At 42.5% G+C, this 27999-nt stretch overlaps 3 protein-coding genes across 5 annotated transcripts; 2 read left to right on the top strand and 1 right to left on the bottom strand.

Moving 5' to 3' along the window:
- Positions 1-58: 58 nt before the first annotated feature.
- On the bottom strand, positions 59-26775 carry LOC110523840 (B-cell CLL/lymphoma 7 protein family member A). 3 transcript variants are annotated; one of them, XM_036977525.1, is made up of 6 exons: positions 26630-26775; positions 4912-4996; positions 4643-4739; positions 3273-3422; positions 2347-2477; positions 59-1916 (listed from the first exon to the last, which is right to left on the bottom strand). In XM_036977525.1, coding segments are annotated over exons 1-6 (540 nt in total). In that variant the 5' UTR covers positions 26632-26775; the 3' UTR covers positions 59-1841. The 3 variants fall into 3 exon arrangements, with proteins under 3 accessions (XP_036833420.1, XP_036833419.1, XP_036833418.1); XM_036977524.1 differs by lacking the exon at positions 26630-26775 and adding an exon at positions 8184-8433 and having other exon boundaries at positions 59-1910; XM_036977523.1 differs by lacking the exon at positions 26630-26775 and adding an exon at positions 8184-8431.
- On the top strand, positions 14171-15796 carry LOC118964607 (glutactin-like). Its single transcript, XM_036977526.1, has 3 exons — positions 14171-14267; positions 14870-15119; positions 15468-15796. Exons 1-3 carry the CDS (start codon positions 14202-14204, stop codon positions 15779-15781), a joined length of 630 nt encoding a protein of 209 aa, XP_036833421.1. The 5' UTR covers positions 14171-14201; the 3' UTR covers positions 15782-15796.
- LOC118964606 (protein translocase subunit SecA-like) lies at positions 15797-21145 on the top strand. Its single transcript, XM_036977522.1, has 2 exons — positions 15797-19635; positions 19762-21145. Exon 1 carries the CDS (start codon positions 16419-16421, stop codon positions 18057-18059), a length of 1641 nt encoding a protein of 546 aa, XP_036833417.1. The 5' UTR covers positions 15797-16418; the 3' UTR covers positions 18060-19635; positions 19762-21145.
- Positions 26776-27999: the final 1224 nt, after the last annotated feature.

The raw sequence follows: 27999 nt of genomic DNA, 5'->3' as shown, positions 1-27999 counted from the left end.
GTACTTGAGGTAATGCGTCTGAAATCAATGGGCAACAGGAAACACACTGGGTAAAATAAATATTTTGGGGCTTTTTATTAATAAAACAAAACCATTGGACATGATCAAATCTGAGCACTAGCGATGGAATAAATAAGTCAAACCAAACCATCAACCTGTACAAGATCATTCTAAACTGAAACAATATGGTCCCAAGAAAACAAGCATCTGACATGTTCTCAGCTCTTTATATACACAGTTCATATGAGTTAAACTAGAAGCATTAACCGGTTCAATCAGAATCAAGTGAAAGCTAAAACATAAAAGATATCTAAAAAACGGAATGTTGTACATACTTCTCTTGTCAATTACATAGCATCACTAGTACCAGCTCTGCTGGACTGTAAATGAGGTATATGCTAAAGCCGTCCTCTGTCTCCACTGAAATGTCATTTCATTTCTCTCTATTGAACTGATGTTTGGATGTGTGTATCCGCTGATAAACAGTCGGTCAGACAGGCTCACGCTCTTGAACTCACTGAACTCATTGATTTCCGGGGGGGGGGGGGATCAATGATTATTGATTGATCATGTCACCCGAACATAAAACATACATAAATAGGTTTGAGGCTGATTTATTTTGTTGTGTGTGTGTGTGGAGTTGACAGATTTGTGCGAATATGCGTACCTTCCATCCTGAAGTTAGGTTGCGACCCACAGAGAGCACCTTGAATGAGAATCTGAGCCACAGTTTGAACTACAAGACGGACTGGACACTGAGGGGAGGTTATGAAAGGTGATACATGTAGTAGTACATTTAAACCACCGCGATGGCAATGAAGACTCATAGAAAAAACGGTCATTGCTGTTGACCAAGTGGGAATTTAGCCCGGACACCCACATGTTTCTGTCTCTAACTCCTCAACTCTTTTGTAGTCGTCATGCCTTTTGACAGGAAAGAAGCTGGGAAGAGAAACTGACTGACACCCAGGCTCGTGGGAAGCTGCTGACTCCCTCAAAGTCAATTCTTCTTTTGAGATATTTGCAGAATGCGGTTTTGTACAGTACATGTTGTCTTTCTAACAGTAACCAATGCGAAACGGAAACTGTTTATAGTTGAATGTAAATGCTGAATAAAATCATTAGCGTCAGCTCAATGTTAAAACCGTAAGGCAAATAAAAACATGGTACAATAAAAAAGTAGTTAAAAACAGTTTGACCTACCAAGTACGTTATACCACAATAATCAAAGCACACCCTTCGATAAAACCTACGTATGCTACAAGCATGTCCTTGCGAAAAAATAAACGTGACCAGAACCACTGTTGTTCTTCCTCTAGAAAAAAAAGCAAGTTAAATAAAGCTAAAATAACAAAACTGACAGAAATCCACACCCAGCACAGCAGCAGTAAAACCACAGCGTGCCGTTTTTGTGACATTATACCTTAACAGCGCATTGACCCTCCTGGGCTAAACAACAACCCCTAAACTAAACAACCTGGAAACTGTCCTAAACAAACACCGGAACAACCGAAGGTGAGATAGGGGGAGGTGGTGCCAGCGTAGAATGTGAAGTCCCATATTGTCAGTGGGTTTGTGTCACAGGTGCAGGTCAGTGTTTCTCTTCTGGGAAGAGCTGGGCTCACAGCGCCACCCCTGGCCATGGAGGGGATAACAGGCTGGTTCATAGAACTACTCGTGGCATTAGTGAGGGAGTGAGTGTGGAAGAAGAGGAGGAGGGAAGGAAGAAGGCTTAGTGGAGGGAGACAAAGTCCTTTCTCCCTCTGCTTGGAGGAGTGTTAGGGGCTACGAGGGGAGGAAGAAAGGGAGGTGAGGAAGAAGATAGAAAGGATGCAGCACGTCTATTTCTCCTCGTAGTCCTGAGATGGAGACTCCTGCATGCTCTTCTTACTGGGAGGAGCCTCTTCCTCCTGTTCCTGCCCAGAAACACAAACACACAGTCAGATAAGGGTGTTTTAGCTAAAACAAGGCTGTACCAGCTTGTCTCTGCTAACATATATTTTTTTACATTTTAGTCATTTAGCAGACGCTCTTTTCCAGAGCGACTTACAAGATCAATTAGGGTTAAGTGCCTTGCTTAAGGGCACATCGACAGTATTTTCACCTAGTCGGCTCAGGGACTCGAACCAGCGAGCTTTCGGTTGCTGGCCCAACACTTAACAGACAGGCTACCTGCCGCCCACAAACATACAAACAACTACAGCTGATGAAGTTATCGGTTCATCTATTTATTTAGAAATACGGGATAAAAATTAAATGAATAATCTGGAGGTCCTCAGGCCACTCGTCTTCTTCATGGAGGAAGAGTAGAATATACAGTATATACAGTATAGTAGAACAGAGTACCTGAGTGGCTTCGCGGCTGTCTGAGGTGTCCTTGTCTCCTGAGGTGTCCTTTTCTCCTGAGGACGTCGGTCTGCTGTCTCTCTTGTCCCCCTGTCCTCTCTCTGAGCCCTCAGTGGACAGGTTGCTCGTCGCTGCACCACAAACACATTAACACACGACATGAATCACCTGGTAAACCTGTCAGATCTGTACTGTTGAATGACTGCGTTTGACCATCAGTTACAAGACATTCTGCTACAAGACATTCTAATGGGATACTGGAAAGGAATTCTAAACCCATTGATGCCACTTATTGGTAATATGCAGTAGTTACAAATGTTCAGCAACCAAGGTATAACTGGGGAGGAGCATTACATGTAGGGATACTAGAGAGAGGGATAGAGAGAAAGAGAGAGGGGTAGCGAGAAAGAGAGAGGGGCAGAGAGAAAGAGAGAGGGGCAGAGAGAAAGAGAGAGGGGCAGAGAGAAAGAGAGAGGGGCAGAGAAAAAGAGGGAGGGGTAGAGAGAAAGAGGGAGGGGTAGAGAGAAAGAGGGAGGGGTAGAGAGAAAGAGGGAGGGGTAGAGCGAGAGTTCTATTTTGCACCAGGCTGAGAGAGGTCCCTTGTTAGTAGGGGGTGAAGATGGAGAGTTGGCAGTTGAAGCCCCGAGGGTCTGGTCACAGCTGAACTCTCTCTCTCTCTACATCCTTCTCTCTCCCCCTCTCAGCGTGATGAGTCCCTGAGTACTGCCCTGTGACTTCAGGCCTAACCAGCTAACCAAACAGGAATTGAATATACACTGTTCTTCTAAACCCTGCCATCAGCTTCACCCATCCAGTTGTATTAGAAGTGTCTAAGGAAAGGGCCACAATAGGAGGGGATTTCAGGGTTGGCAATGGTCTGTGATACCCCCTGTTGGTAGTGGTGGGTGTGTGTGCGCAAGTCTCACTCCTCTTGCTGCCAGGGCTCTGGTCGCTCTTGGCCTCACTGCTATCGCCGTGGGATACGGCAGAGGGTTCAGGGGCGGGGCTAGTGCTGCAGCTGGTTTCCTGTTTGACGGGGGAGGAGTCGGCGATGGAACTCTGGTTACTGTTGTCGTCTGAGAGAGAGAAGGAGAGAGAGATGGGCTTTTAATTTGGTTTAACTTTCAATTCCATTCTGGGTCCACAGACATATACACCAACCCACACACCGGGTGTTAAGTGTCCCACAGAGTTCAAAGCTGCAGAGCCACATGGTTTATTGTGAGATACAGCCGTGACTAAATATCAGCCAATGAAATGAGGTTTGTAATTAAGTGATAATGCCCAAGAAGCCGGTGCTTGGAGGATATATTGGCACGGGGTTAGTTAGGCCTGAAACGGCTGTCTAGCCGTGCCAATATATCATCCAAACACCGGCTTCTTGGGCATTATAACTTTAATACGATGGGTTACTAACATAATTATTTTACTATTTACATATTTTCATAAAAACATTAATTTACTGAATATATTCACTCTATTTCATCCTTCCATGAGATATAGTCCCGACACAAATCTAAGGTTCCTACCCAAGCCGGCTGGTCGTTTGTTCTATTGGTTCGGTTGCCAGAGACGCGACCCAGTCGTTAAGTCTTTTTGTTGTTCTGTATCTATGGACGTTCTAAATGTTCCATTGCCATACTGGCTGGCAACATTTTTATCCCTTGCTTGCTAGCTAGCCAGCCAACTACGGCTAACTGACGGTCACGTGCAGCTTGAACAGCAAAGTAGCTGCATTTGCCTTTGTTTAAGCTTTCTAGTGACATTTATTTGGATACATCCATAAGAATGAGCTAATGACACGCGATTTCACCTGGCATAGAAAATGTGCTGTCTCGTCAGGACACTGTTGTTCAGAGGAGCTAGCCAACAACACAGCTAACAAAATCACTTCAGAAGACTGACTGTCTGTCTCATCCCGACATTCATTACTATGGGACAGCTAGAGATCGAATTTTAAATGTCGGAGAGACAGACAGCGAGATTCATACAAATCTCTGTGGTGAAAACCAAATGCTAGTCTAAAAGAAATGTGAATTTTCATAGTGGAGATCAAGTTTATAAATTGCTTGGCTGGGCTGATGAGACAATGGATTGCGCAGTGAGATGGAACAGAGTAAATAGGCATTTTAACATCATAGATTTAGCTGGTGAAAACTTGTGGAATAGACACCAGCTGGAATGCCTTTGTAACCAATCGGCATCCAGGATTAGACCCACCCATTTTATAAATCTGTAATAATGGACCATTCGTCAGAGCATGGCGGCTATGGACTCTGAATTGAGCATTACTCACCATGCATGTCCATCATCCCAGGAGAAGAGCTGTTCTCAGGTGTGGTCAATTCTGACCCATACTTCTCATCCTTCCCCTTCTTCTTCTTCTTACTCTTCTGCAAGACAACAGACGGGGGGCAGAAATACTGGTTACATACAACACAGTGACGTGATGTGAGTTTGTGAAGTTTGAAGAGGTGCTTGAAGAATTCCTGTAAAAGACATATCTACTGAACTTCAATGCGGCTGACGTGTGTGTGTGGGAGGGAGGGAGGAGGGGTTACATACATCATCTGCTGATTTGGGCACAGTCACTGGAACCCACTTGAAGATCCTCAGGGATGTGTCTCCTACGGTCACCCATTTCTTCTCCCTGATTGACACACACAGGTTTAGAATTAATTGAATGGTTCACTTCAATTCACATTCAAATGTTTCTTTAGTGATATCAACTGGACCTGTGGTACACGCAAAACACCATAAAGAAAAAAGCCAGACAGAAACAAGAACACGGAGACAGTCACAGACGATAGTAATAAAAGTAAATACAATTTGATTGATTGATTAATAGAATAACAGTTCCCAGTGGTGATTTTAGCATGTAAATCTTGGTGGGTAAACAACACATTAATTGCACTATACCACTGCAACACCTGGCTATCAACGGAGCCTTGTCTGGCAGCGAAACAGTTGATTTAGCTTCATTTACTGCCTTTTTAAAAAAACATAGCTGATATGGCTGACTTGCTTAAACAAATGTGATTTCTACTGACAATTGAGATGTACAAACTATGGCATAAGGGGGCAACAAGCGGATAAGAGGCAATCCGTGAATGAGTGAGATAGGACATGAATGAGTGAGATAGGACGGACGTAGTCAACATAACTATTTGTTCAGCACTTTTGAAATGTACAGCGACAGAATTCAGAACATGAGCCTTTCTTATTTGTTTTTTTTCAGTGTTCTCCCTGTACACCAAGTAAGAACTGTAGGATAAATAAAGGGGGCGTATAAGCAGACAATGAAAGCTCTTACAATATTCGATGATTACATTTCTCAAAAACAAGTTATAGGCTACATGTGGACCACCAAGTCAGAACAGTGGGCAAAATTAAGAGGTGAAAATAGACCAAATTATTAGGGTGAGGCACATGGGCTACTAAAGGCTAACTTAAGTGATAATGCCCGAGAAGCCAGTGTTTGCTGGATATATTGGCATGGGTGTTGTTAGACCCGAGACAAAGTATTACTTAGTATTACTTTCTTAGCTACAGTGTACATATCTCCCTGGCATATTACATAATTTATGCAGCAGCATACAAGACATGTTTAGACTCACCTTGTTGTGCTGTGCTCACTTGAACAGGAAGGTGGCACGGCGGTCCTTCCTGGGCAAATTTGTCATCAAACTTTGTCATCAAAGTCTGGCATTCTCTGGATTTATGGTGCTTTCAAGAGAACTGGGAACTCGAAGAAAAAAAAAGGTTGAATCATGATGACATCAGTGATCTTCAGGTCGTAGCTCTAGAAAGAGGCCCGAGTTCCCGATTTACAATTCCGAGTTGGATGAAAGTTTAAAATGTATTTGACTAGTTTTAGCTAGTTTTTTCCGAGTTCCCAGTTGTCTTGAACTCACTAAAGTCAGATTTCGCAGTTCTGAGTTAACAGTTGTTTTGAGCGCAGCACAAATCATGCTTCATTGACAGCATGGTCAATGTTGAATGTTTATAATTTTAAACTAGGAAAAGAGACCCTTAATCTTAGACTTGGGACCACAGAGCCAATCCACTGAATAGCAGGTTAATGATTGATTTGCAATACTTGCCGTTAGCCACTGATTCCTTCCAAACCACTCATTGTTGAATTTGCGAATTACAACTTGTTGTGTAATGTTTATGTCCAATGGCCGATGAGCACCGAAACGTTTTATCTATCATTTCTCTTCCTTACTTCTCTTCATATGACAAGATTAAAAAGCATTTGCCAGTAGATTGTCGACTTGATTCATGATGATGACTGCTAGCTAAGATTTTGAAAGTCTGATGTTGACATGATCAGTCCAATCAAAGTTACTGTAGATATAACGTGATCTGACATCATTTTATCTGTGGCCAATGACATTGAGCCTTCTTGGCTGGGCACTTCTAATGTAACTCTATGGCTGCACCCAAGGTGCTAGAATTTTAGAGGTCTACCCTTAGACTTGGCGGTGACGTAGTGTCCCCATTAGTGACAGAACACTGAGCCAATCACAGCGTAATGCTCCATATTTTCTGCTGGCTTGCCCCACCATCACAGAAAGCACTGAGCTAGGCTGAAACACTTGAATTTTGGAGCTGCCTTACTCAAGAAAACAAAAAAAGAGACCATGTTTGTATGCGGCTTTATTAACTCAAAGATATATATATATTTGACATTGCTTGCAAAATTATACGTAACAAGTATTAATGCCAAAAAATATGACTTTTTATATTTTGCTATAAAATGTGGGGCTCAAAACCCCACCTGTCTTGAATGACAGGTCGCCACTGATGGTTCTCATCCCTCCTAGTTAAAACAAATGAGGCCTTTTTGCATAATAATAATAAAACAGTAATTGAATTTGTGCACTAGTATGTGGTTCGATACGAATGTGGGCCTATTACAATTGAAAGTCGAAATAATTTTGATTCAACAGGTACAGACACAATTGAAACAAATATGAAAACAAACTTTAGTAGGCTATTAGAATGTTTTAATTATTTCCATCTTGAAGGTTTCATGATTGTAATTTGCAAATAGCCTTCAATATGTCCCTATCGCTTTTTAACAGTGAGCTTTCAATTGTTTAGCAGATTTACTTAATAATGGAGACACTAGCGCAGAATCTCAATTTTTATTCAGAAAGTAAACGACTCAATCTGTTGAGTGCCTTGATAGAAAGTAATTAATTAACATTATTTTTAAATAAATAAAAAGGTAATCCAGTGGTATTGCTAAACTTTGAAAATGTTATATTTGTAAAACCCTGAAACTGACTCATTGCGTGTTCAGTCAAACATGAGTAGTCCCTCTCCCAGCCCTCACTCGCAATCTCTATTTGACCTAAAGGGCGACTCGAAGCGCTTAATTTAAAACTCCAGACGGTCTAAAAAGTACTCCGACTCTAGAGCGCACTAGTCGTAGCCTATAGTCCCGAAGTATATTTTTGAATGATTTGCGTCGAGTAGGTGTTCTGAAACAGTCGACTCTCTTCCCTCTATGCTACTACAACGGCCAGGAAAAAGGAATGGCTTCATGTGACTGCAACGAAATGGCTTCTGGGTTCAACCCACATTAAACCTTGGTGGAAAATTCTCTAAAATCATTGGGATCTGATTTGTAGACGATTAGAGATACGTAGTCGCGCACACCACGAGTGCGCCCTAGCGCACTTGAGTAGAGAATCTGTCCTAAATTCCCTTAAAATATCTGCGGTCTTTCAATTGCATTCTCGCTCGTTCTCTCCCCTCACCCCCACCCCCAACAAGCAAGGCTTTTCCTCATGTTAGGCAACGAGTGTTTTTTCCCTCTTTCTTACCATTTCCGTACTTTCTCAATCGCGGCCATAACCCGCTTGATGTCATCTTTCGCCCTGCTCCGGGTCTCCGCTCGGACCGACCTGCCCGACATTGCCGCGGTTGGAAGGCTAGAATGTTTTTAAAGCTCACCGGCAGTTTAGACACAATGCAAACGCTCAGTACAGAGCCAGCGCGCCTGCGCCGAGTGGAGAGGAGAGGCGCGAGTAGAGGCCGCAGCTGCAGAGAGTCGCTCTGTTTCCCCGCTGTGATCCACACAGGAGAACAAAGCGACACAAACTCAACTGCGGAAAAATATGCCTAAAACTTATTTTGCCGGAAAAAAATACTCTTGGTATAACAACAAAGTAAATCTCATGTTGTGGCAATATAGGTATATGTACGTGTTTCTATGCATAGGCTAGTTAATAAACGAGGTTAAACTTGAACCACACACAATAGTCTTCCAGACTTAAAAATACCACAATTATTTGAGGCATTCTTTACAAAATTGCATAGATCACAAATGAGTGCCTTGGTTTATATGCAGACTTTCCATTAGACCGTTTTTGATACATAAGCAGCACAATATTTTCTTCTCAGTCTATTGGACCCAATGAGCACCCCTTTGAAACAAATTGCCTTTGTTTTTCACAGAATCAAAGCAACGCTCCCTATTTACTGTTTTCTCACAGTAGTAAATAAAGTTAATAGTAAAAAAGTGAGAACAATGTGAAGGCAATTGAAGGTTATACAAAAAATGGTTAGAGGTTGGGTTGGTGATCAAGATTGGGGGTTTAGTAAAGTTTTATGTCTTGGACTTTAAAGAAAAAAATGTGATTTCAGCCTTGTGACTTTACATATTTCTTAGTACACAGTTATAGGGACCATTATTCAGTAAGTTTATTTCATGTTTATTTTGTTTTCTATGTCATACGTCTCTTTATGGCTAGAATTTCCAGAATTTTATGGAGGAATGAATAAAGTCAGAGATGAGATCAAGATCATGAAGTGAAAAACATTCATGTTTACTTCAAAGTATCATTAAGAACACACAGCTGAAGTTCCTGTTACTTCCCTTATAAGGTCATAATAACACAAATGACCCTCCTGTCAACTACAGGTCTACAGCACATATAAATGTGAAGGTCCTACGCTTCTTCATTTTCATAACCTCCATGACAACATACACCCCAAAGCTGAAGTGTTCCTTTTTCACCTCTCACTTCCCCTCAGCTTCATTAGCACACAAACAACCACAGCTGTCAACTTCAGCAGGTTCTCACTGTTTAAAGGGGCAATCTGCAGTTGCTACAAAAAATGTTTGGACTTATAAACGAATGATATGTACCCATTGCATCTTGAAGAATACAACGTATACAGTGCCTTCCGAAAGTATTCACACTTATTCCATATTTTTTTTGTGTTACAACGTGGGATTAAAATGTATTTCATTGCCATTTTTTTTGTCAATGATCTACAAAAAAATATTGTAATGTTTATTTTATTTATGGAAAATAAAACGCATAAAAAGTGCATTCGGAAAGTATTCAGACCCCTTCCCTTTTTCCACATTTTTTTTAACGTTACAGCCTTGTTCAAAAATGTATTAAATTGTTTTTTCTTCTCATCAATCTACACACAATACCCCATAATGACAAAGCAAAAACACCTTATTTACATAAGTATTCAGGCCCTTTGTTATGAGACTAGAAATTGAGCTCAGGTGCATCCTGTTTCCATTGATCATCCTTGAGATGTTTCTACAACTTGATTGGAGTCCACCTGTGGTCAATTCAATTGATTGGACATGATTTGGAAAGGCACACACCTGTTGAGAATGCATTTCAGAGCAAAAACCAAAGGAATTGCCTGTAGAGTGTGGAGACAGGATTGTGTTGAGGCACAGATCTGGGGAAGTGTACAAAAAAAATTCTGCAGCATTGAAGGTTCCCAACAACACAGTGGCCGCCATCATTCTTAAATGGTAGAACTTTGGAACCACCAACTCTTCCTAGAGCTGGCTGCCAAGCCAAACTGAGCAATCGGGGGAGAAGGGCCTTGGACGGGGAGGTGACCAAGAACCCAATGGTCACTCTGGCAGAGCTCCAGAGTCCCTCTGTGGAGATGGGAGAACCTTCCAGAAGGACAACCATCTCTGCAGCACTCCACCAATCAGACCTTTAAGGTAGAGTGGCCATGCGGAAGCCACTCCCCAGTAAAAGGCACATGACAGCCCGCTTGGAGTTTGCCAAAAGGCACCTAAAGGACCATGGGAAACATGATTATCTTGAAAATAAAACAAAAGAGAGCCGCACACTCTTGGAGCTCAGATGCAAAAATGTAATACCAACGTTTCGACAGCCAAGCTGTCTTCATCAGGGTATTATCAGGGTATAATCACAAACACTGCGGGATGACTCGTTTATATAGTGTCAAAAGACACAGGTGACACTATTTTCTCATTAGAAATACATTAGTGTCCCACTTCACCAGGCACTTGTAACTTTGTCGACGCTTGTAGATAACACACTGTTTTTACCATTTTGTGTCAATGACCTTCGACTAGACCATCTCCATACTATTGGGAAATGTATTTGGGGACATTCCAAGGTCTGGGTTAAAATCTATCGAAAGGAGTCTGCACAGCTTTTACTTGACCCTGAAACACCTATTATTCCCCAAATGCCCCTTTCATGAATTCAGCCTAATTTCTTTCCTCAGTTTCTTACACTGAACAAAAATATGAACACAACATGTAAAGTGTTGGTCCCATGTTTCATGAGCTGAAATACAATATTCCGGAAATTTTCCACATGCACAAAAAGCTTATTTCTCTCAAATTTTGTCCACAAGTTTGTTTACATCCCTGTTAGTGAGCATTTCTACTTTGCCAAGATAATCCATCCACCAGATAAGTGTGGCGTATCAAGAACCTGATTAAACAGCATGATCATTACACAGGTGCACCTTTTGCTGGGGACATTAAAAGGTCACTCTAAAATGTGCAGTTTTGTCACAACACAATGCCACAGATGTCTCAAGTTGAGGGAGTGTGTAACTGGCATGCTGACTGCAGGAACATCCACCAGAGCTGTTGCCAGAAACTTTAATGTTAATTTCTCTACCATAAGCCGCCTCCAACATTGCAGTATGTCCAACTGGCCTCACAACCGCAGACCACATGTATGGAGCCGTGTGGGCAAGCGGTTTGCTGATGTCAACATTGTGACCAGAGTGCCCAATGGTTGCAGTTAAACTATGGACAACAAGCACACTCAATGGTAATTTGAATGCAGCGAGATACCGTGACAAGATCCTGAGGCCCATTGTCGTGCCATTCATCAGTTGACATCACCTCATGTTTCAGTATGATAATGCATGGCCCCATGTCACAAGAATCTGTACACAATTCCTGGAAGCTGAAAATGTCCCAGTTCTTCCATGGCCTGCTTACTCTATATTCCCACTCATGTGAAATCCATAGATTAGGACCTAATGAATTTATTTAAATTTCCTGAACTGTAATTATTAAAATTGTGGCTTGTTGCATTTATATTTTTGTTCAGTGTACATGTCAGTGAGTAGGCTACAGTTACATGTGGATAGTCAGATTAATATTGTAGTTCGGTTAAAACGTTTACATGCATTGCAAGAAGAACGATTTACATGGACACATCTGAAATCAGGCAAACTGATGGCGCTCAGATAACAGCCGAAAATTACCAATCAAAATAAACGTTCTACCACCGAAAACATGTTATTTTTGGGAAGCATATTTTGATTCTGAGTTCGGACATATGAAGTTTGCATGTGAAAACTACTTCAGTTGTGCCGAACTCTTCACTTGCACGAAGGAGGGAGGCATTTCTACTGGTGCTAGCGCATGCGCAGATTAAACACCACTAGAACGCCGCACAAAGTGGTGGTGCGCAGGTGAGCAAACTGTACACATCCGCAACCGCCTGACTCTATGTGATAAAGTGACAATCTGAGGCTCGACCCTAACCCACTAATATAGAAAATGCCCGTAGGCTATAGTATGAGATCGCAGAACGATTATATGCCAGATTTAGATGTTTCTCTCTATAATTTCCGACATCTTGGTAGACTATTTGTTAGTTAACTTGTCTATAATTATATACATGCAGCTTCTCTTTTGTCAATATGTGTTAACCTAGAAGACTATATAAACCCTTGCTCACCAGAAAAATTTCACAAATCGATGGAATGAATGCTTCAATCTAGCCTATCGGTAAAGTTCTCTGTTATTGATGATACTTACACTGATCAAAGACGTTTAGGGACCGGGATAAAATGCAATCTATAAAAGGTATCAGTTTGACCGGTTTTATGGAAATAGAAACGACTCAACATGGTTCTGATAATATTTCAGTTCGACTTGGAGGCTAATTTAATGTGGTTGAAATACTATCTGCTTGTATGATGCTGATAAAGAAAGCACCTCTACAGGCAGCCTGGTCTCATAAACTAGCCTAACATGGTCAATGTAAAATCCGGGACACTGATATTAGTCTGATATGTTATGTTTAGTCTGGTTACATAAGACAGATGGTTTAACTTAAGGTAAAAACAAAAGTTGTTACAACCCAAAGGTTGCAAGTTCGAATTTCATCCCAGACAACATTTAGCTAATATGCAACTTTTCAACTTGCCTACTTACTACTTTTTAGCTACCTTGCAACTACTGAGCATGTTAGCTAACCCTTCCCCTAACCCTTTTAACTAACCCTTCACCTAACCCTAACCTTCACCCTAACCCTGATTAAAATGAACAGAGTACGGTGTTTAGGCCTACATGACTACTGCATAATCTGACTTCTGCAATAACCAGTTTAGCCTAATATCGAATTATTACGGTGCAAATACATTTCCCCATTGTCCTTCCTTTCTTTCCCTCCCCTTTTTATTTCCCTTTAATTCCTTCCACTCATCCTATGCGGTTTATGTGCTTGGCCTATTTAGCAGTTAGACTAGATTTGGAGATATTATGAACAACTACAACAACATATTCCAATGTACTTTAGAATATCTAATGAAGGAAATTACATTTTAAATGATTAAAGGTTTATTTTGTGCATAGTTAAAAAAAGGTACCTGTTCCACTATTCAAACTCCATTCACGGGAAGTGGAACAGTAATATAAATCTCATTTTCATAAAATATAAAAGCTGTTTACATGACTGGTTATTATGTTTCAAATCACTATTCATTTTAACACCAAAAGATAGATGGTTCAATGATAATAATTGACAGAATGACAAACTTATCATTCTAGCGCAAGGTATCATAGTATGGCAGGTTTTTTTGTTTTCAACGGGTCACCTGATCTAAGAAACCTGACCACACGCTAAAGTGATGTAACGCTGACACCAAAAATGTTTTATGCAGAGGACACAAGCAGAAACAACCCAATAATATTTGTTGTGATTGGTTTGCAAAGTTACTATAGTACAGCACCCTCAAACACAAATGTCCCACTACACCTGATGTCCCACTAATGCCGACTTCACCACAAGTTATCCATACTTGTCATGTTTGTTCAAATGTTAACTATTAGCAATATTAAATGTCATGCTATTAGATATACAGTATATCATCATTACACATCATAGTTATCTAAAAACAGCATTTTCAAGATAAACATGTCAAACATAAAGTAGCAATAAATGTTATGTCCCAAAAATGATGATTGCGGAGACTGCGGGGAGCTACACAAATTTAGATAGGAGACATGAACTATAAGAGACATTTGGTACTCTGCAAATTCAAAATAATCCCGTCGATAACCACTGTAAAATATGAATAAATAAAACTTTTATTAATGAGAATGAATAAACAATGAATAAGTAGAAATAGTAATAGGTCTGCATTGTGTATTTTAAAGTGTTACCTCATATTCTCTGCTTGTATGATAACTTGAGAAAAGGTCCAGCAGATAAATTAACACATTACATTTTAAATTATTCGGTGTAAAACTGGTTGGTGTAAGGCTGTTTTTTCCCAACAGATTCTGAATAATGGGGGCCTCGGTGTCTATACGGAATCAAACCCCTTACACTTGGCACTACAACCTTGTCGGAGACGTAAGTATCTGAGTCAATCTAAAATCATGATAGTTAAAAAACGTACTGTAATGTTGTGACACTACTGTTGCTAACGGGAAACGTTCTTACAGACAACAAAATCAATAGAATTTAAATATGGCAAGGTAATTGATAACGGCAGTAATGTAATTTTGCTGAGTGTTAGGTGCTCTGTGAAATACCTGATCATGACATTTATAAACCTAGATTATTGTCTCTTCCCAATGCTGGCATGCAACAAAGGAAGGCAAACATTATGAAGAGCTGAACTAATAATGGCAGTGTTGTTAGAGTTTAATTCTGTTGATGTTGTTAAAATGAATAAAGTCCGCCCATTGTGTATGATAATGCCATTTTGCTGAGTATAGACTACCTTTAAGTATTGTGGACTACCTGAAAGTGGCTGTTGGCAGTAAAAGCCAGAGCGCTTATCAATATTGTCCCTGTGTCAAAATGAAAACCAGTGTAATATCAGACCTGGACATTTTATTTTGAGATCAAATCTCAAAAATTGATGAGCATTAAGTTGGATCACTGAAGATGAATCTTTACACATTTATGAATTTAAAATGTATATCTGGTAATGATTTTCTCTTTTCCAGGGAGGTGGCAGTGGCAGTGGAACGTTGCATGGCAGGGGTAGTAGTGTAAAAGAAAACCTCAACTCTAGGGGGATCCATTGCTACCTAAAGTTAAGATATGACAATCACAGTTGGAACTCCTTCTCATATGAGTTCAACAGTCACAAGCAGGACGGGAGTCAAACATTCACTATTATAGAAACCAGTGGCCGTTCACTCATTCAGCTGTTGTGCGACACAGAGTCTAATAGTCCAACATGTCCAAACTATGGTAAGTCAATTCTTACAAATCTGCTGAGCTACATTATCATATTCAAAATGTTCCTTTTGGAAATAAACCATATACCCTCAATTCATCGTTGATCAGCAACTAGCATTTGCAACTGAGCCAATTAATGTAAAGACTATTCCTAACAGTACACAAATAATATAGTATTGGTTCAGCAAATAGCAGTATTGGCTCAGGGCTGCTATATTTCTTATTGATCGGTATTTTTGTTTGAACAACATTGGCTGTTGGCTACTACGTCTCAAATGCCACCTTATATGTCCACATGGTCTCTGGCCAAACGCTGTGCATTACAAAGGAAATATGGTGTCATTTGTATTCATCCATCAGGGAAGCAAGAGGAAGACCGTATTCGTCAGCAGCAGGAGGAGATGGAGCGGCGAAGACAGGAGGAGCAACGAAGACAACAGCAGGAGGAGAGGAGGCGCCAGGAGCAACTGGAGAGGGAGATGGCGATCCAGCAAGAAATTGAAAGGGAGAGCGAACTTTCGGGTAAGAAGGTGTCAAAGGGACGAGAAAAGCTGAGAGAGAAGCTGAGACTAAAAGGACAACAGCGCCATCACCAGCGTACACAGGTACTACACCAGATGATAGAAGATGACGCTGCAGCAATCAGAAGGGATGAGGTAAGTGATATTAAATAAAGGCTTCTAGAATAGGTTTTATTTCACATGAATGATTTTGTGTTTCACATAAATGTTGTGTTAACTTAATGATAAACATATTATATATTTCTGAAAATACAGTTTTTTCATATTTACATACAGTTGCCAATTTACATGGAAACACCACTAATAGAAAAAGTGTTTATAGTATGACACATACATCTTTTACATGTTTACATGTTCATGCATGCTCTAGAGAACACAGAGAAAGACGATACAACGGAGAACAGGATAACTGTTGATACATTCATGGCCAAAGTTGGAATTACTCAACAGTGTGATCTGCTCACCATAATGGAGAAAGCACTGGAGAATAATGTGGCCATTGACTGTTACTCTGTGACAAACAATAAAGCCGTGCTGGTTGAGGAGAAAAAGTTGCACAACAACCCTGATATCCTGGAAATCAAAATGCTTCTCCTCGAGAATGGACGAGCCAGCGAGATCATACCTGAAGACAAACTCATTAAGGCAACAGTCTCTGAGCTGAAGTCTAAAATCAAATATTCTGGCAGCTCTCAGTCAGCGCTCAGAGTTTCTTGTGATCCCCTCTTTCCTTGAGAAGTACCTTGAGAATCAGTTACCAGTCTTTGTGGAAAACGCCCTGAAAGCCATCATGATGACACAAGGCAGAGAGTACATGATTGATCAGACGTTGGAAGCTGTTGGAGACAAGCATCTCTACCATGCTATCATCCCAGTGGACTTCCAGGCCAGTGGAGTGTTGGAGAAGAACAAACGCTGGGGGGACGGCCTGCAGCAGTTTCTGGAGATGAAACACCAGCTGGCAACCACTCCTTTGTCCAATGTGACTAATTACCTTTCAAACTTCCATTACTTTCAAAAGTACCTGAAAGGGAATGGGATATTTGGTGTGTCTGGGACATTAGGGGGTGATGCCGACAAAGATTTCCTTGCAAGGCACTACGAAACAGACAGCTACATAATACCAGCTCATCGCCATAAGAAGGTTGTTGAGCTTCCAGCAATTCAGGTCACTGGGCAAGCCCAGTGGATGGAGATCCTCTGTAAGACAGCAATGAGGGTGGCAGAAAGTGGTCAGGTTGTCTTGGTCGTATGTGAAGATGTCAAGACCGCAAGCGAGCTTCTGAAGAAAATAGAGGGCGAGAATCCACATCCCCCCATCACATTATACACAATCAGTGAGAAACACAACATTGAGAGAACCAAATTCAGAGGGGGACATGTAATCATAGCCACAAACCTAGGAGGTCGTGGAACTGATATCAAGGTTGATCAGGATGTCAACATACGTGGTGGCCTCTTCGTCCTCCTTACACATTACCCTGGCAGTCGCAGAGTGGAGAAACAGGTGTTTGGAAGAACTGGTCGGAAGGGAAACCCGGGCATGGTCCAGATGATCCTCTGTGGGGATAACCTTGCCCCAGCATACCAGGGCCAGCCTGTGGAGATCATGAGACAATTGAGAGAGGAGTACGAAGTCCAACGCATCAAAGATATGGAGACAGATGAGCTTCTCGAAATAAAAATGAAAGAGGACCTGTTTGGCACGTTTTGTGAATTTCTTGACAAGTTTCATGGCAACTTCACAAAACAGGAGAGAGATGACCTGTCAGGAATGGGGCCGAATGATGTCCCTGAGTGTTTTAAAGAAAAAGGCCCTAAGTTTGATTACCAGCCTGCACTCAATGCTTTGAAAGAAACATGGGCGTTGTGGCTTACCCTTCACGAGGAGCACATCCGTCAGCACGAAGATATCAGTGTTCTTAAAGCAGACCTTCTTGAGCATATCACAAATAGGGGCAACATGCTGCTGAATGGAAAAAGTCAAAACTTCTATGACCACATTAAGCAGGCTACCGGCAGAACAGACTTGCACCTCCGCAACAAAAGTAAGTGTGACTATGAAGCAAAGTCCTACTGGAAAGATGTTGAAGAATGTGACCCTTTTTACAGTGCCGTGGCAATGTACAACCAAACCTTCATCACCATCAACATGGGCAAAGATGGCTACAAAACAGAAGCACAGGAATTACTGGAAAGGGCAAAGACATCTGTGGATGTTTACTTGTCAGAAACCACAAATACCATGGTTTCTTTTCAGATTGCCACAAGAGGGAACTTTGAACCACATCATGAAGGAGAACGCAACTTTCTAAAGCAAATAGATTCCAGGATGAGCATTCACCAAGCTTGGATACTTAACATTGACCTTGCAGTAAATCAACTTAAAGAGCTTGAGGGTGAAGGCCCGGCCATGACAGAGGTATCCTGAGTGTACAGTCTCTCAGAAAATCAAGACTACATCACAGGAAATGAACTCGCGGCCTTGTATGACAATGGCCTGAGCATTGTGTTTGAGGTGAAAAAGAAGCCAGAGTTCAGCTTTGACGCTTTGATCTGTTTCTTCATCGGTATGTGTCAGGTCATCCTTGGAATTCTGGTTTGTGCCCTGTCGTTTGGCTCTGCAACCCAGATTGGCTTATTTCTCATCTGTGAAGGAGTCTCTGACATGATTGAAGGGATATCTGGCATGATATCGGGCACATTCGATTGGGCCATCTCCAAAAGCATCAGCATTGGGATGTCTCTGCTCACCGCAGGGTTCAGCGCCATTAACAAAGTTGCCATCACAGCATATAAAGTCCTCAATGGTACTAAGAAACTCTCATCTGTTGCAAATTAAATCATTGGCACAAGAAAATAATGTTTTCAAGTCTGCACAGGGAGCAACAACATCTATCTCCAAAGAAACAATTAAGACTGCAAAAAAGAAACTGGCATCCCCTACAAACATGAAGACGGCTCTAAAACACGCAACAAAGTACACATTTCATGAGGTAGAGAAGCAGTGTGTAAACGCAGGAATGAACTACATCATTGATGCTGAAATTGGGGCCATCTTTACATTTTTTTTAGAAAAAGCTTTCAAAGACACGGTCACTTCGTCAGTCAAACAGAATGCCGAACTAGGTCTTAGTCTCACTGAGTACATTAGGTACTGCAGAGCTTTACAGAACCACATCAACTATAAGATTGACTCAAAGCTTGAACAAATAACAAATTTGCTGAAAGTTATGACAAAATATCTTATTCTTGGCCTCATGACTGATGCCACAAAATCCCAAGTCAGTGAAGTTATCAGCAGACTCTCTGAGGGATGCAATAATGCAACTGACCTTGTGGCAAAAAGTGGGACACATTGTACTGCAAAACGAGTAAAAATAAGTGCAGAAATAGATAAACCATAACCTTGGTCCAAATTATTCAGTTCATTCCTACAGAACATGTTATCAATGAAATATTTATCCACAAATTAAAAATAGAAATTGAAGAGCAGCAAAAAAATAAGGAGCAGTATGACCAAGATGACAGACATGAACAGATGTGATTTGCCTGAAGGATGAGTTTCTAAGCTCCATTTCGGAAAGTGTCTCCGAAGCGTTCACAGATGCTTGTGCTGGTCATATGTCTTCTTTTGTGGGGGGGCTATTCAAGAAGAAGGTCAATGGAGTCACTGGAAAAGTTGTCGACAATGTACACAAAATGGAGGGCTTTTTCCAGGACTGGCAGCATAAACACAATATGAAGTCAGCTAGTCAGAAGGCTGGGAAAGCTCTGTCAGAGACTGAAACAAAAGAACTTCTGGACTATGCAGAGAAGATTGGTGAGGTTAATCGACCAGCCTCGGCCCTGGACATTTATGTCCTCACAAACAGTGACCTTCTCCATGGTAAAGGCATCCAGTTCAAAATGGTGGATCAAGATGGGAAAACGCTCTCAGAGGAGTCCTACCCGGGAACGAACAGCTCAGCCGGCCAAATCACTCTACGACTGACCAAAGTGCAGAGGTATGTGTCTTAAACTGTTTGGTAGACCTTTATCAACAATGCTACAAATTTCCCCAAATTAGGATCTCTCCAATTCGAACTCCATTAATGAGAACCAATGGTGCACCTTAATTTATCCTATTTCAGTGAGAAAGGAATCCTCTCTAAAGCAAAAGACAGAATCCAAGGAGTGGAAAGTCCATACAGTGGTCACTTTGACATCATCCAAGATGGCAAAGTAATTCCTGTGTGCTCCGTGAACAATAGCTGCCTGTACCATGCCCTAGCACAGGCAACATGTAACAGGTCAGAGGATGAGATCACGAGTCAAGCTGTGAATCTATGAAACAATGTTAAAGACCAGGTACTGTACACCTACTCATGTCTACGTATAGTTTAAATAATTCTTAAATTAAATCACTTTCTGAAATATGTAATTTTCATCAAATCTGAAGGAACACTAGGAAATTAAGATGATTGATAAACTGTCCCTAAATAAAATTAATGAATATAACAGATTGCACCTTTAACCATGGTTGTGGAGTAATTGGAGTTATTCATACCCGTTATGTCTTCCCATAGATTAAAGGGAACTTTCATGGTTATAGTGAAATGGTTAAAACCCAGAAGGCCTATGATGCACTCGAGAAAAATCATGGAAAATATGCTATAGTTGGAAGGGCCAGGAAGAGAGCAAAGAGGAGAGATGGGGAATATATCAACGATATCAGTCCCATGAAGGAAATTAATTATAGTTACTCAGATCGAACTGAGCAATACCCATTTTCTACAGCCTTGGAATTGTTGGTTCTTACAAAGGGTAATTTAGCATAATATTTTTTATATGGGTATTGTTCAAATCTACCAATGTAATTATAATGACCCTGCATTGTTTTTACACTTGAATACATTAAGACCAGAAATGTATATGACAATTCATAATGCATTGACATACAAATTGTATAAATAGATGTGTTTACTTGAATTGTACAACATCTTCTCTATCCTCTCAGTCATAAACACCAGACGTCGGCTTAATAAAAATGTGAATTCAGAGGCAGACCAAAGAAGACGTATAAAAAGAGCTGTGGAGGCAGACCATATCCCACCAGAGTTCCCTGAAGCAGGGACTCCACAACAAAAAAAACTCAGATGGAAAATCTCCAAAACAAGAATCCAAATCTTAATGATATGATAAACAGCATTGAATCAGAACCAAAAAAGGAGAGAACATGTTCACAATGCGGGTTCTCGCACAGCATCACAAGAGAGCTCTAACCACTGGAAACAGTAAGACATCTGAAAGCTGCAGGTGAATTCTCTATTATTATAGGTGCAATCCATAGCTTCCCTTCCGCCTGTGATACACAACCAAGGCTGAAATAAAAACACAGAAACTAAACTACTGTGACGGCTCTCGTCGGAAGGCATGGACCAAAACGCAGCGTGGTAAAAAACACTCAAACAAAATAACAAAGTGAAAAAACAAAACAGTTCTGTCAGGTGCAGACACTAAACAGAAAATAACTACCCACGAAAGACAGGTGGGAGAAAGGCTGCCTAAGTATGATTCCCAATCAGAGACAACGATAGACAGCTGCCTCTGAATAGGAACCACACTCGGCCAAAAACAAAGAAGTAGAAAACATAGAAATAAATAAACTAGAATGCCCACCCTAGTCACACCCTGGCATAACCAAAATAGAGAATAAAAGCCTCTCTATGGCCAGGGCATGACAACTACTTTGATTTAATTCAAGCAGGGTTCCTGCCTGGTCCTCTTCTTCTTAGAGTTTTCACTTGTAAAAAATACCTTTAACTTTGCTACAATGTGAAAGGTTCCATTCTTGTGCTGTATTAGGAATCGAATACTTACCATCTATGCTGCTTCCCTATTCAGAATGTTTTCAATCTCCTAACAACACTGTGCATGGCCTTCCAACTCATAGGAAGCTGCTGGCGGATACACTTGCAAGTGGAGATGTGGAATTATCACTGAAGTGCTCTTTCATCATGGCTCATCCTATTGCTTCGGACCAGCTCAGAGACAATGCAAATACGCCGAATAGAACAGGTGTAGACCTTACAGTGAAATGCTTACTTACAAGCCCCTTCATCAACAATGCAGTTAAGAACAAATAAATAAAAATAATTAAAGAGCAGAAGTAAAATAACAGTAGCGAGGGTATATAGAGGGGTTACCGGTACAGAGTCAATGTAATTGAGGTAATATGTGCATGTAGGTAGAGGTAAAGTGGGGGGACGACGACGACAATGCAAATAGTCAAGGTAGCCATTTGATTAGATGTTCAGGAGTCTTATAACTTGGGGGTAGAAGCTGTTAAGAAGCATGTGACTATTGTCCTGTCTGTCCTTCTTATATAGGACATTTATGACTCGATTTTTCTCATTCTTACAGAAAGTTTTAATATTAATTTGTTTATATGTTTTTTCCCCCTAGGAAAGCCCAAAATATTTTCATATGTCTCCCGAAGAGACAATGTCCTATTACGAAGTTGGCTTCGATCTGATGCTTGATCGTTACAGTGAAAAGGGGATCATCAACCAGAATCAGCACGAGAGTCTGAAGTCCTGGTTGGAGGATAAAGAGTACCTGAACAAGGACACCCCATATTATAAAAAAAATCCTTGCAGCCTTCCTTAAACAAAACCTGCCTTCTCTCACTCAACGTCAACTTAACAGAGGAGATGATCTTGGATTTCAGGAAACAGCAGAGGGAATCAATATAGGGTTAACCATTAGACATGTGTAAGCAGAATCCATGTGAATGTGCAAAGCTGGGTCAACACAGGCCTGCCTAACCAATCATTTATAGACACCATAAGACATTAGGAGCATAGGTTTGTATTACTTAAGCAGCATTAGACATGCACCTGCATTAGGAGTGTGCATGTCTGTTTATTTTTGTGTCATTGCAATGGTTATGCCACCAATAGAATCTATGCCCTAATGTCTGTGCCGATAAGAAAATGGAAACTAAGCTAAAACTAAACTAAAATGAGTGCAAGGCAAAAAGATAATGGTGGCCAAAACCAAAGGGGATGAGTCATTAACATAAAAACAAGATACTATGTGTGTGACGTAAGGATGAAAACTGTATAAAAAGTGTGTGCCGAAGCTGGGAAGAATGTTGGTCCATGGACCAGCTCGGCTTGTTACATTCTAATAAAGTATATTTGAATTCACAAGTTCCAGTATCTGCAAAATATTATTGGCCGAATATTTCTACGACAATCCCTGGCTGTCTTTCCCAACCACCACCATCTCCAGGAGGAGCCCCCGACACGGACGGGTGAGCAAGGCTCCATGTCCCCCAGAAGCAGACGAGGACAAGCGGATGGAGCCTGTTGTTGTTGTGGGCCGGACCCTGTCATGTCCCTGTCACTGTGGAGGGAGTGCCCTGCTCTGCCCTGTTGGACACTGGGTCCACAGTGACCTTGGTGAGTCTGGATATTGTGCCGGGTTGGACTCAGTTTGAGCCCACAACTGTGCAGATCCGTACAGTCACAGGTGAGCTGGCACCCCTGATAGGGAATAATGACTCTGACAGTAGGGGGCAGGACTGTGCATCATCCTGTGTGGGTGGCGGCTGTGCAGGACCCTTGTATCCTGGGGATGGACTTTCTTAGGTGCACAGGCTGCCAGTTCGACCTAAATGGGGGCACACTGAGCTTCCAGTGGGGACCATCAGTCACCCTGGCCCGCCTCTAATGTCACATTCACACAACCCAACAACCCCTTTACTCCAACTGTTAAAGCAGCAGAGACTCATGGCTGCCCCCCTTTCTCACATCTGTGTGTGACTTTTCCCCAGCCCCTCTGTCACCTATGGCTGTGTGTTACTTTCCCCCAGCTACCTCCATGACACATCCTTCCGTGAGCCCGGGCCTTGCACCCCCAGCCCAGCTATCCCAGATGGGAGAGGAGAGGACACTGTCTGCAGTGAGGGAGATATGGGGGAGGAACTGTGTTGGTCTTGACCCCGAACAGCAGGAACGGTTGTGGCAGTTGAGACGGTTGAGACCGCTTTGTACTGAGTGTGGAAGAGGTGGATCAGACTCATCTGGAGCAGCATGAGATTGACACAGGTGATGCTCGGGCCATCAAGATGCGTCCCCGCCGTATCTCGCTGGCACGCCAGGAGGCGGCAGACAAGGCTGTGCTGGAGATGCTGCGGGCAGACTTCATCGAGCCCTCAGACAGCCCCTGGGTGGCACCAGTCGTCATGGTTCCTAAGAAGGGGGGCAAGCTGAGATTCTGTGCGGACTACAGGCGGCTCAATGAGGTATCCAGGAAGGACACATACCCCATACCACGTATTGATGAGTCGCTGGACTTGGTTATTAAAGGGTCCTCCTGGTTCTCCTCACTAGACCTCCACAGTCTAGTGGACTGCCTGGAAAACTGCGTTCTCCACTAACAGAGGACACTGGCAGTTCAAGGTCCTGTGTTCTGTGCAACGCTCCAGGTACTTTTGAGTGTTTGATGGACAGGGTGCTGGATGGCATCCCCCGACAGGAGTGTCTGGTATACCTCAACGACATCCTGGCCAATGGCAGATCCTTCCAGGCAGTCCTGGGGGAGCCACGGCGTGTGCTGGAGAGGGTGGCTGCCGCAGGCCTGAAGCTCCACCCCGAGAAGTGCCACTTCATGAAGAGAGAGGTGTCCTTGGGCCACCAGTGGGGAAGGAGGGTACCTACTCCCCTGAACTTGGACAGTGGAGTGCGAGGAGGCTTCAACACCCTCAAACGTGCACTGATCAAGGCCCCTGTGCTTGCCCCCCTTGACCTCACCTTAGCCTTTATCCTGGGCACAGACACGAGCAATGTAGGCATGGGTGGGATGCTGGCCCATTTGGGGCCAGAGGGGGAGAGAGTGATGGCGTACTTCAGAAAAACCTTCAACAAACACAATAACTCCTGGCTATTGTGGCTTCCATCAAACACTTCAAGTACTACCTGGATGGCCTGCCCTTTACTGTAAGCAATGACCACTCTGCTCTCCAGTGGCTCATGTCTTTCAGAGAGCCAGAGGGGCAGGTTGTACGCTGGTTGGAAGAGCTTTAGCTGTACGACCTCACAGTGGTGCACAGGGCAGGGGCACGCCATTCCAACGCCATGTCCCTTTGGCCCTGTACTGCAGAAGGGTGCCGTCACTGTGAGTCAAGAGAGGGCTGTGAGAGAGAGCTGTGTGCAGAGGAGGGGGTCTGTGCCTCAGTGGGTCAGGTGAGCGGGCCTGTCTGCTCTGAGCTGCTGACTGTCGACGTGAATGGGGGCAGCACCAGGGACGGGACACAGACCTACAACCTGTGCTACAGCAGGTGGAGGCGCAGCTGAGGCCACTGGGTGAAGAGGTGGCAGCGCTCTCACTCGCAACCAAAAGGTTGTGGTCAAAGTTTGAGAGACTGCGGCTGGCTGATGGTGTGCTACAGCAGGCATGGAAACAGTCAGCTACGGGAGAGGAGAGGTGGCAGGTAGTGGTCCCAAAAGCACTGTGGGAGGCTGTGCTCCAGAGCACTCATGGGGGGGTGGGACTGGACACTTTGGGGTCACAAAAACACTCCGCCACCTCCGTCAGGGCTTTTACTGGGTGCAGCACAAGAGGGATGTGGAGGACTGCCGCCGCTGTGACAGCTGCACAGCGAGAAAGGGCCCTCCAGGCCGCGCTCATGTTCAGCTCCAACAGTTCCCAGTTGGGGCTCCCATGGAGAGGGTGGGAGTGGATGTAGTTGAGCCGTTCCCCACCACAGACAGTGGAAATCGCTGGGTGTTCACGGCCATGGACTATTTCACAAAATTGCCAGAGGCCTATGCTTTGTCTGACCAGGAGGCAGAGATCATCGTCGACGCCCTGACAGCCGGGATGTTTAGCAGGTTTAGAGTTATGGAGTCCATCCACAGCGACCAATGACATAAACCTTGAGTCCCGTGTGTTTGCCACCATGTGTGAGAGGCTAGGTATGCACAAGACCCGCACTACTCCTCTACATCCTCAAAGTACTGGCCTTGTGGAGCGCTTCAACAAAGCACTTGTCCCCCATAACCCTGCCTTCATCCCCTGGGCCACAGAGGGGTAGCCCCCTGCCACGGACTGAGCCCCCTGTCTCACATCTGGACACTCTGCGACCGTCATGGCCACGGAGACAAAGGAGACCCCCGGGTCGCTTCAGAGACTTTGTTTGGAGTATTTCAAGGTCACGGTTGTTTTATACGGGTATCTTTCATTTATTTGGCTATGGCCAAACAGTAGCCTGTGTGGAGTTGGGTTAATAAACCGTGAATTCGTAAACTGGACAATTGCGCCTTTACGATCTAGCCAGGTCCTTCCAATATATTATAAAGACATATTGTGACATGATTGGTCAACATGTTGATATAGGGAAGATAGATGGACATCTGTGGATTAGGTGAAGGAAGGGTTGAGGTCCGGAGGTGAGGACAGATTCCCTTAAGGGAGTAATAAGGGTTTGGTATCCTGTTACCTTCTTCCTGTTGAACCATAAGATGTAAGGATTGGAGAGAAGGAGGAGTGTCTTAAGTGGGATATATTTAACTGTGATGGTGAGAAATGTTGGGTTGTCTGAATTACAGCTGTACAGAACCTTTGGGAAGAATTAAACTTGGTTAAAGCTTCTCTAGTGTCTGTGAGTTATTTACTCTGAAAAATAAGAACCTAACAGTATAAAACAGCTTTTCTGTTTAGTTTAAAACCTGTTATGGCTGCAATCCCCGTACAGGGACCAACATCAGGGGAAATGTCAGAGTGACAACTAAAAATACAACTTTGTAACATTAAACATTCTTGAAAATGCAAGTGTCTTACACCCTTCAAAAGATTCGAATCTTGGTAATCAAACTATGTTTTCCAATTTAAAATAGCTATTACAGAGAACAAATACCATGCTTTTGTTTGAGAAGAACAATCAAGAACAGAAACATTTTCCGCCATGACAGGTTTTAGACATTCACATCTGAAGGTAAAATTATAACTTACATTCTGATATCTTGCTCTTATTTCTCTTCCTGAGTATCCCATTGATCAAATGAAGTGCTGTTTTCTTTGATAAAATCAATTTTTATAGCCTAAATCTAAACATTTTGTAAACTATTTGTGCCGTGAATTCCATCTCTATCAATTTTTTACGGAGCATTCGGCGTGATTCACCCCTGTAAACAATTGTTTATATAGTCATGGTGGGTTTCAGTGCATTCCTCTGGATGTTTGCAGCACAGTCAAACGTCATTGTTTTTTTTGCGGGGAGAATTGACCGAAGTGAGCTGATTTGAAGACAACAATAAATGACTACCTGATGCCCCAATAATTTTAGCGAAGCTTCATTGATTTACTATATTTCTGCCCAATGACCACTGATCTTCTTGAAATCTAGCTGGGTAGATAGCCAATGAGCTGAGGGAAACGCCAGTATGTAATGGTTTGGGGTTGGACCACAATTCCTAGGTTGTAATCGCACGCGCAGGGAACTCCATTTTCGCCTTGACGATCAGAGCAGTTGCTGTAAGGCTTTTTACGTGTAGCTGTATTTTCGGAAAGTTGTAGTTTCAACGATTTCATTGAAGATATCCTGGCGAATACATCATGTAAAGCGAAGTCAAAGTTAAAGTGAAAGTGAGACATATTTTTTGTTTGAGGAATCTTGGAGTGTTATGATTCAAACGAACTGAGGAGCTGTTTCTGCAAGGACAGGACGTACTTCTGGACGGGAAAGTGCTAATGCCGTTTTATGAAATATAAATATATATATATTATATATATAAAAAATAAAAATAATAATTGCAATGAAATGTGTAGTTTGTTTTTGTGTGTGTGTGTGTGTTGGTTTGTTTGGGTGTGTGTGTGTGTGTGTGTGTGTGTGTGTGTGTGTGTGTGTGTGTGTGTGTGTGTGTGTGTGTGTGTGTGTATGTATGTATATATATATATATATATATATATATATATATATAACAATGGCTGGTGTTGAATGGAACACCTTAGTGACTGTTCCCTCTGCTCTATACAATCAATACATATCTGTTTATTTTATGTGATGATAAAAGGCTCATACAATACAAATATTTGTTTAATGTTTTCTTTCACAGTGATAGCGACTCCGACTGGGAGGCCCCGGTGCCAAGCTGCCTGTGCCCCCAGTGGTGTTCATATGCCACAGTTCATTACTGCAGGCATGACTGTGCCTCAGGGCCAAAAGGGCACAGCATGGAGGCGTCGTTATGTTCTGTGTCGCATGAAATGCACCACTTGTTCAGTTTGCCTCTGCTTTACATCAGAAAGAGACTGCTATGGGACAGGGCACAGGCAGCAAAATACTGTGACGAGGATTTCCAAGGGGTGTACTGTTTTTTTTT

This window comes from Oncorhynchus mykiss, chromosome 5 (assembly GCF_013265735.2).
Source record: "Oncorhynchus mykiss isolate Arlee chromosome 5, USDA_OmykA_1.1, whole genome shotgun sequence".
NCBI classification, from domain to species: domain Eukaryota; kingdom Metazoa; phylum Chordata; class Actinopteri; order Salmoniformes; family Salmonidae; genus Oncorhynchus; species Oncorhynchus mykiss.
Note: the sequence above shows the minus strand (reverse complement) of the source record. Positions and strands in the feature narration are given on the sequence as shown.

Excerpts from the sequence above, each read along its gene's own strand:
- LOC110523840 (XM_036977523.1), bottom strand. The coding sequence starts at position 8,275 with ATGTCGGGCAGGTCGGTCCGAGCGGAGACCCGGAGCAGGGCGAAAGAT. Across the intron at positions 4,997-8,183 it reads ATTGAGAAAGTACGGAAATG|GGAGAAGAAATGGGTGACCG; the intron begins GTAAGAAAGAGG and ends TGTGTCAATCAG. Across the intron at positions 4,740-4,911 it reads TGCCCAAATCAGCAGATGAT|AAGAGTAAGAAGAAGAAGAA; the intron begins GTATGTAACCCC and ends GTTGTCTTGCAG.
- LOC118964606 (XM_036977522.1), top strand. The coding sequence starts at position 16,419 with ATGATGACACAAGGCAGAGAGTACATGATTGATCAGACGTTGGAAGCT.
- LOC118964607 (XM_036977526.1), top strand. The coding sequence starts at position 14,202 with ATGGGGGCCTCGGTGTCTATACGGAATCAAACCCCTTACACTTGGCAC. Across the intron at positions 14,268-14,869 it reads ACTACAACCTTGTCGGAGAC|GGAGGTGGCAGTGGCAGTGG; the intron begins GTAAGTATCTGA and ends TCTCTTTTCCAG. Across the intron at positions 15,120-15,467 it reads TCCAACATGTCCAAACTATG|GGAAGCAAGAGGAAGACCGT; the intron begins GTAAGTCAATTC and ends TTCATCCATCAG.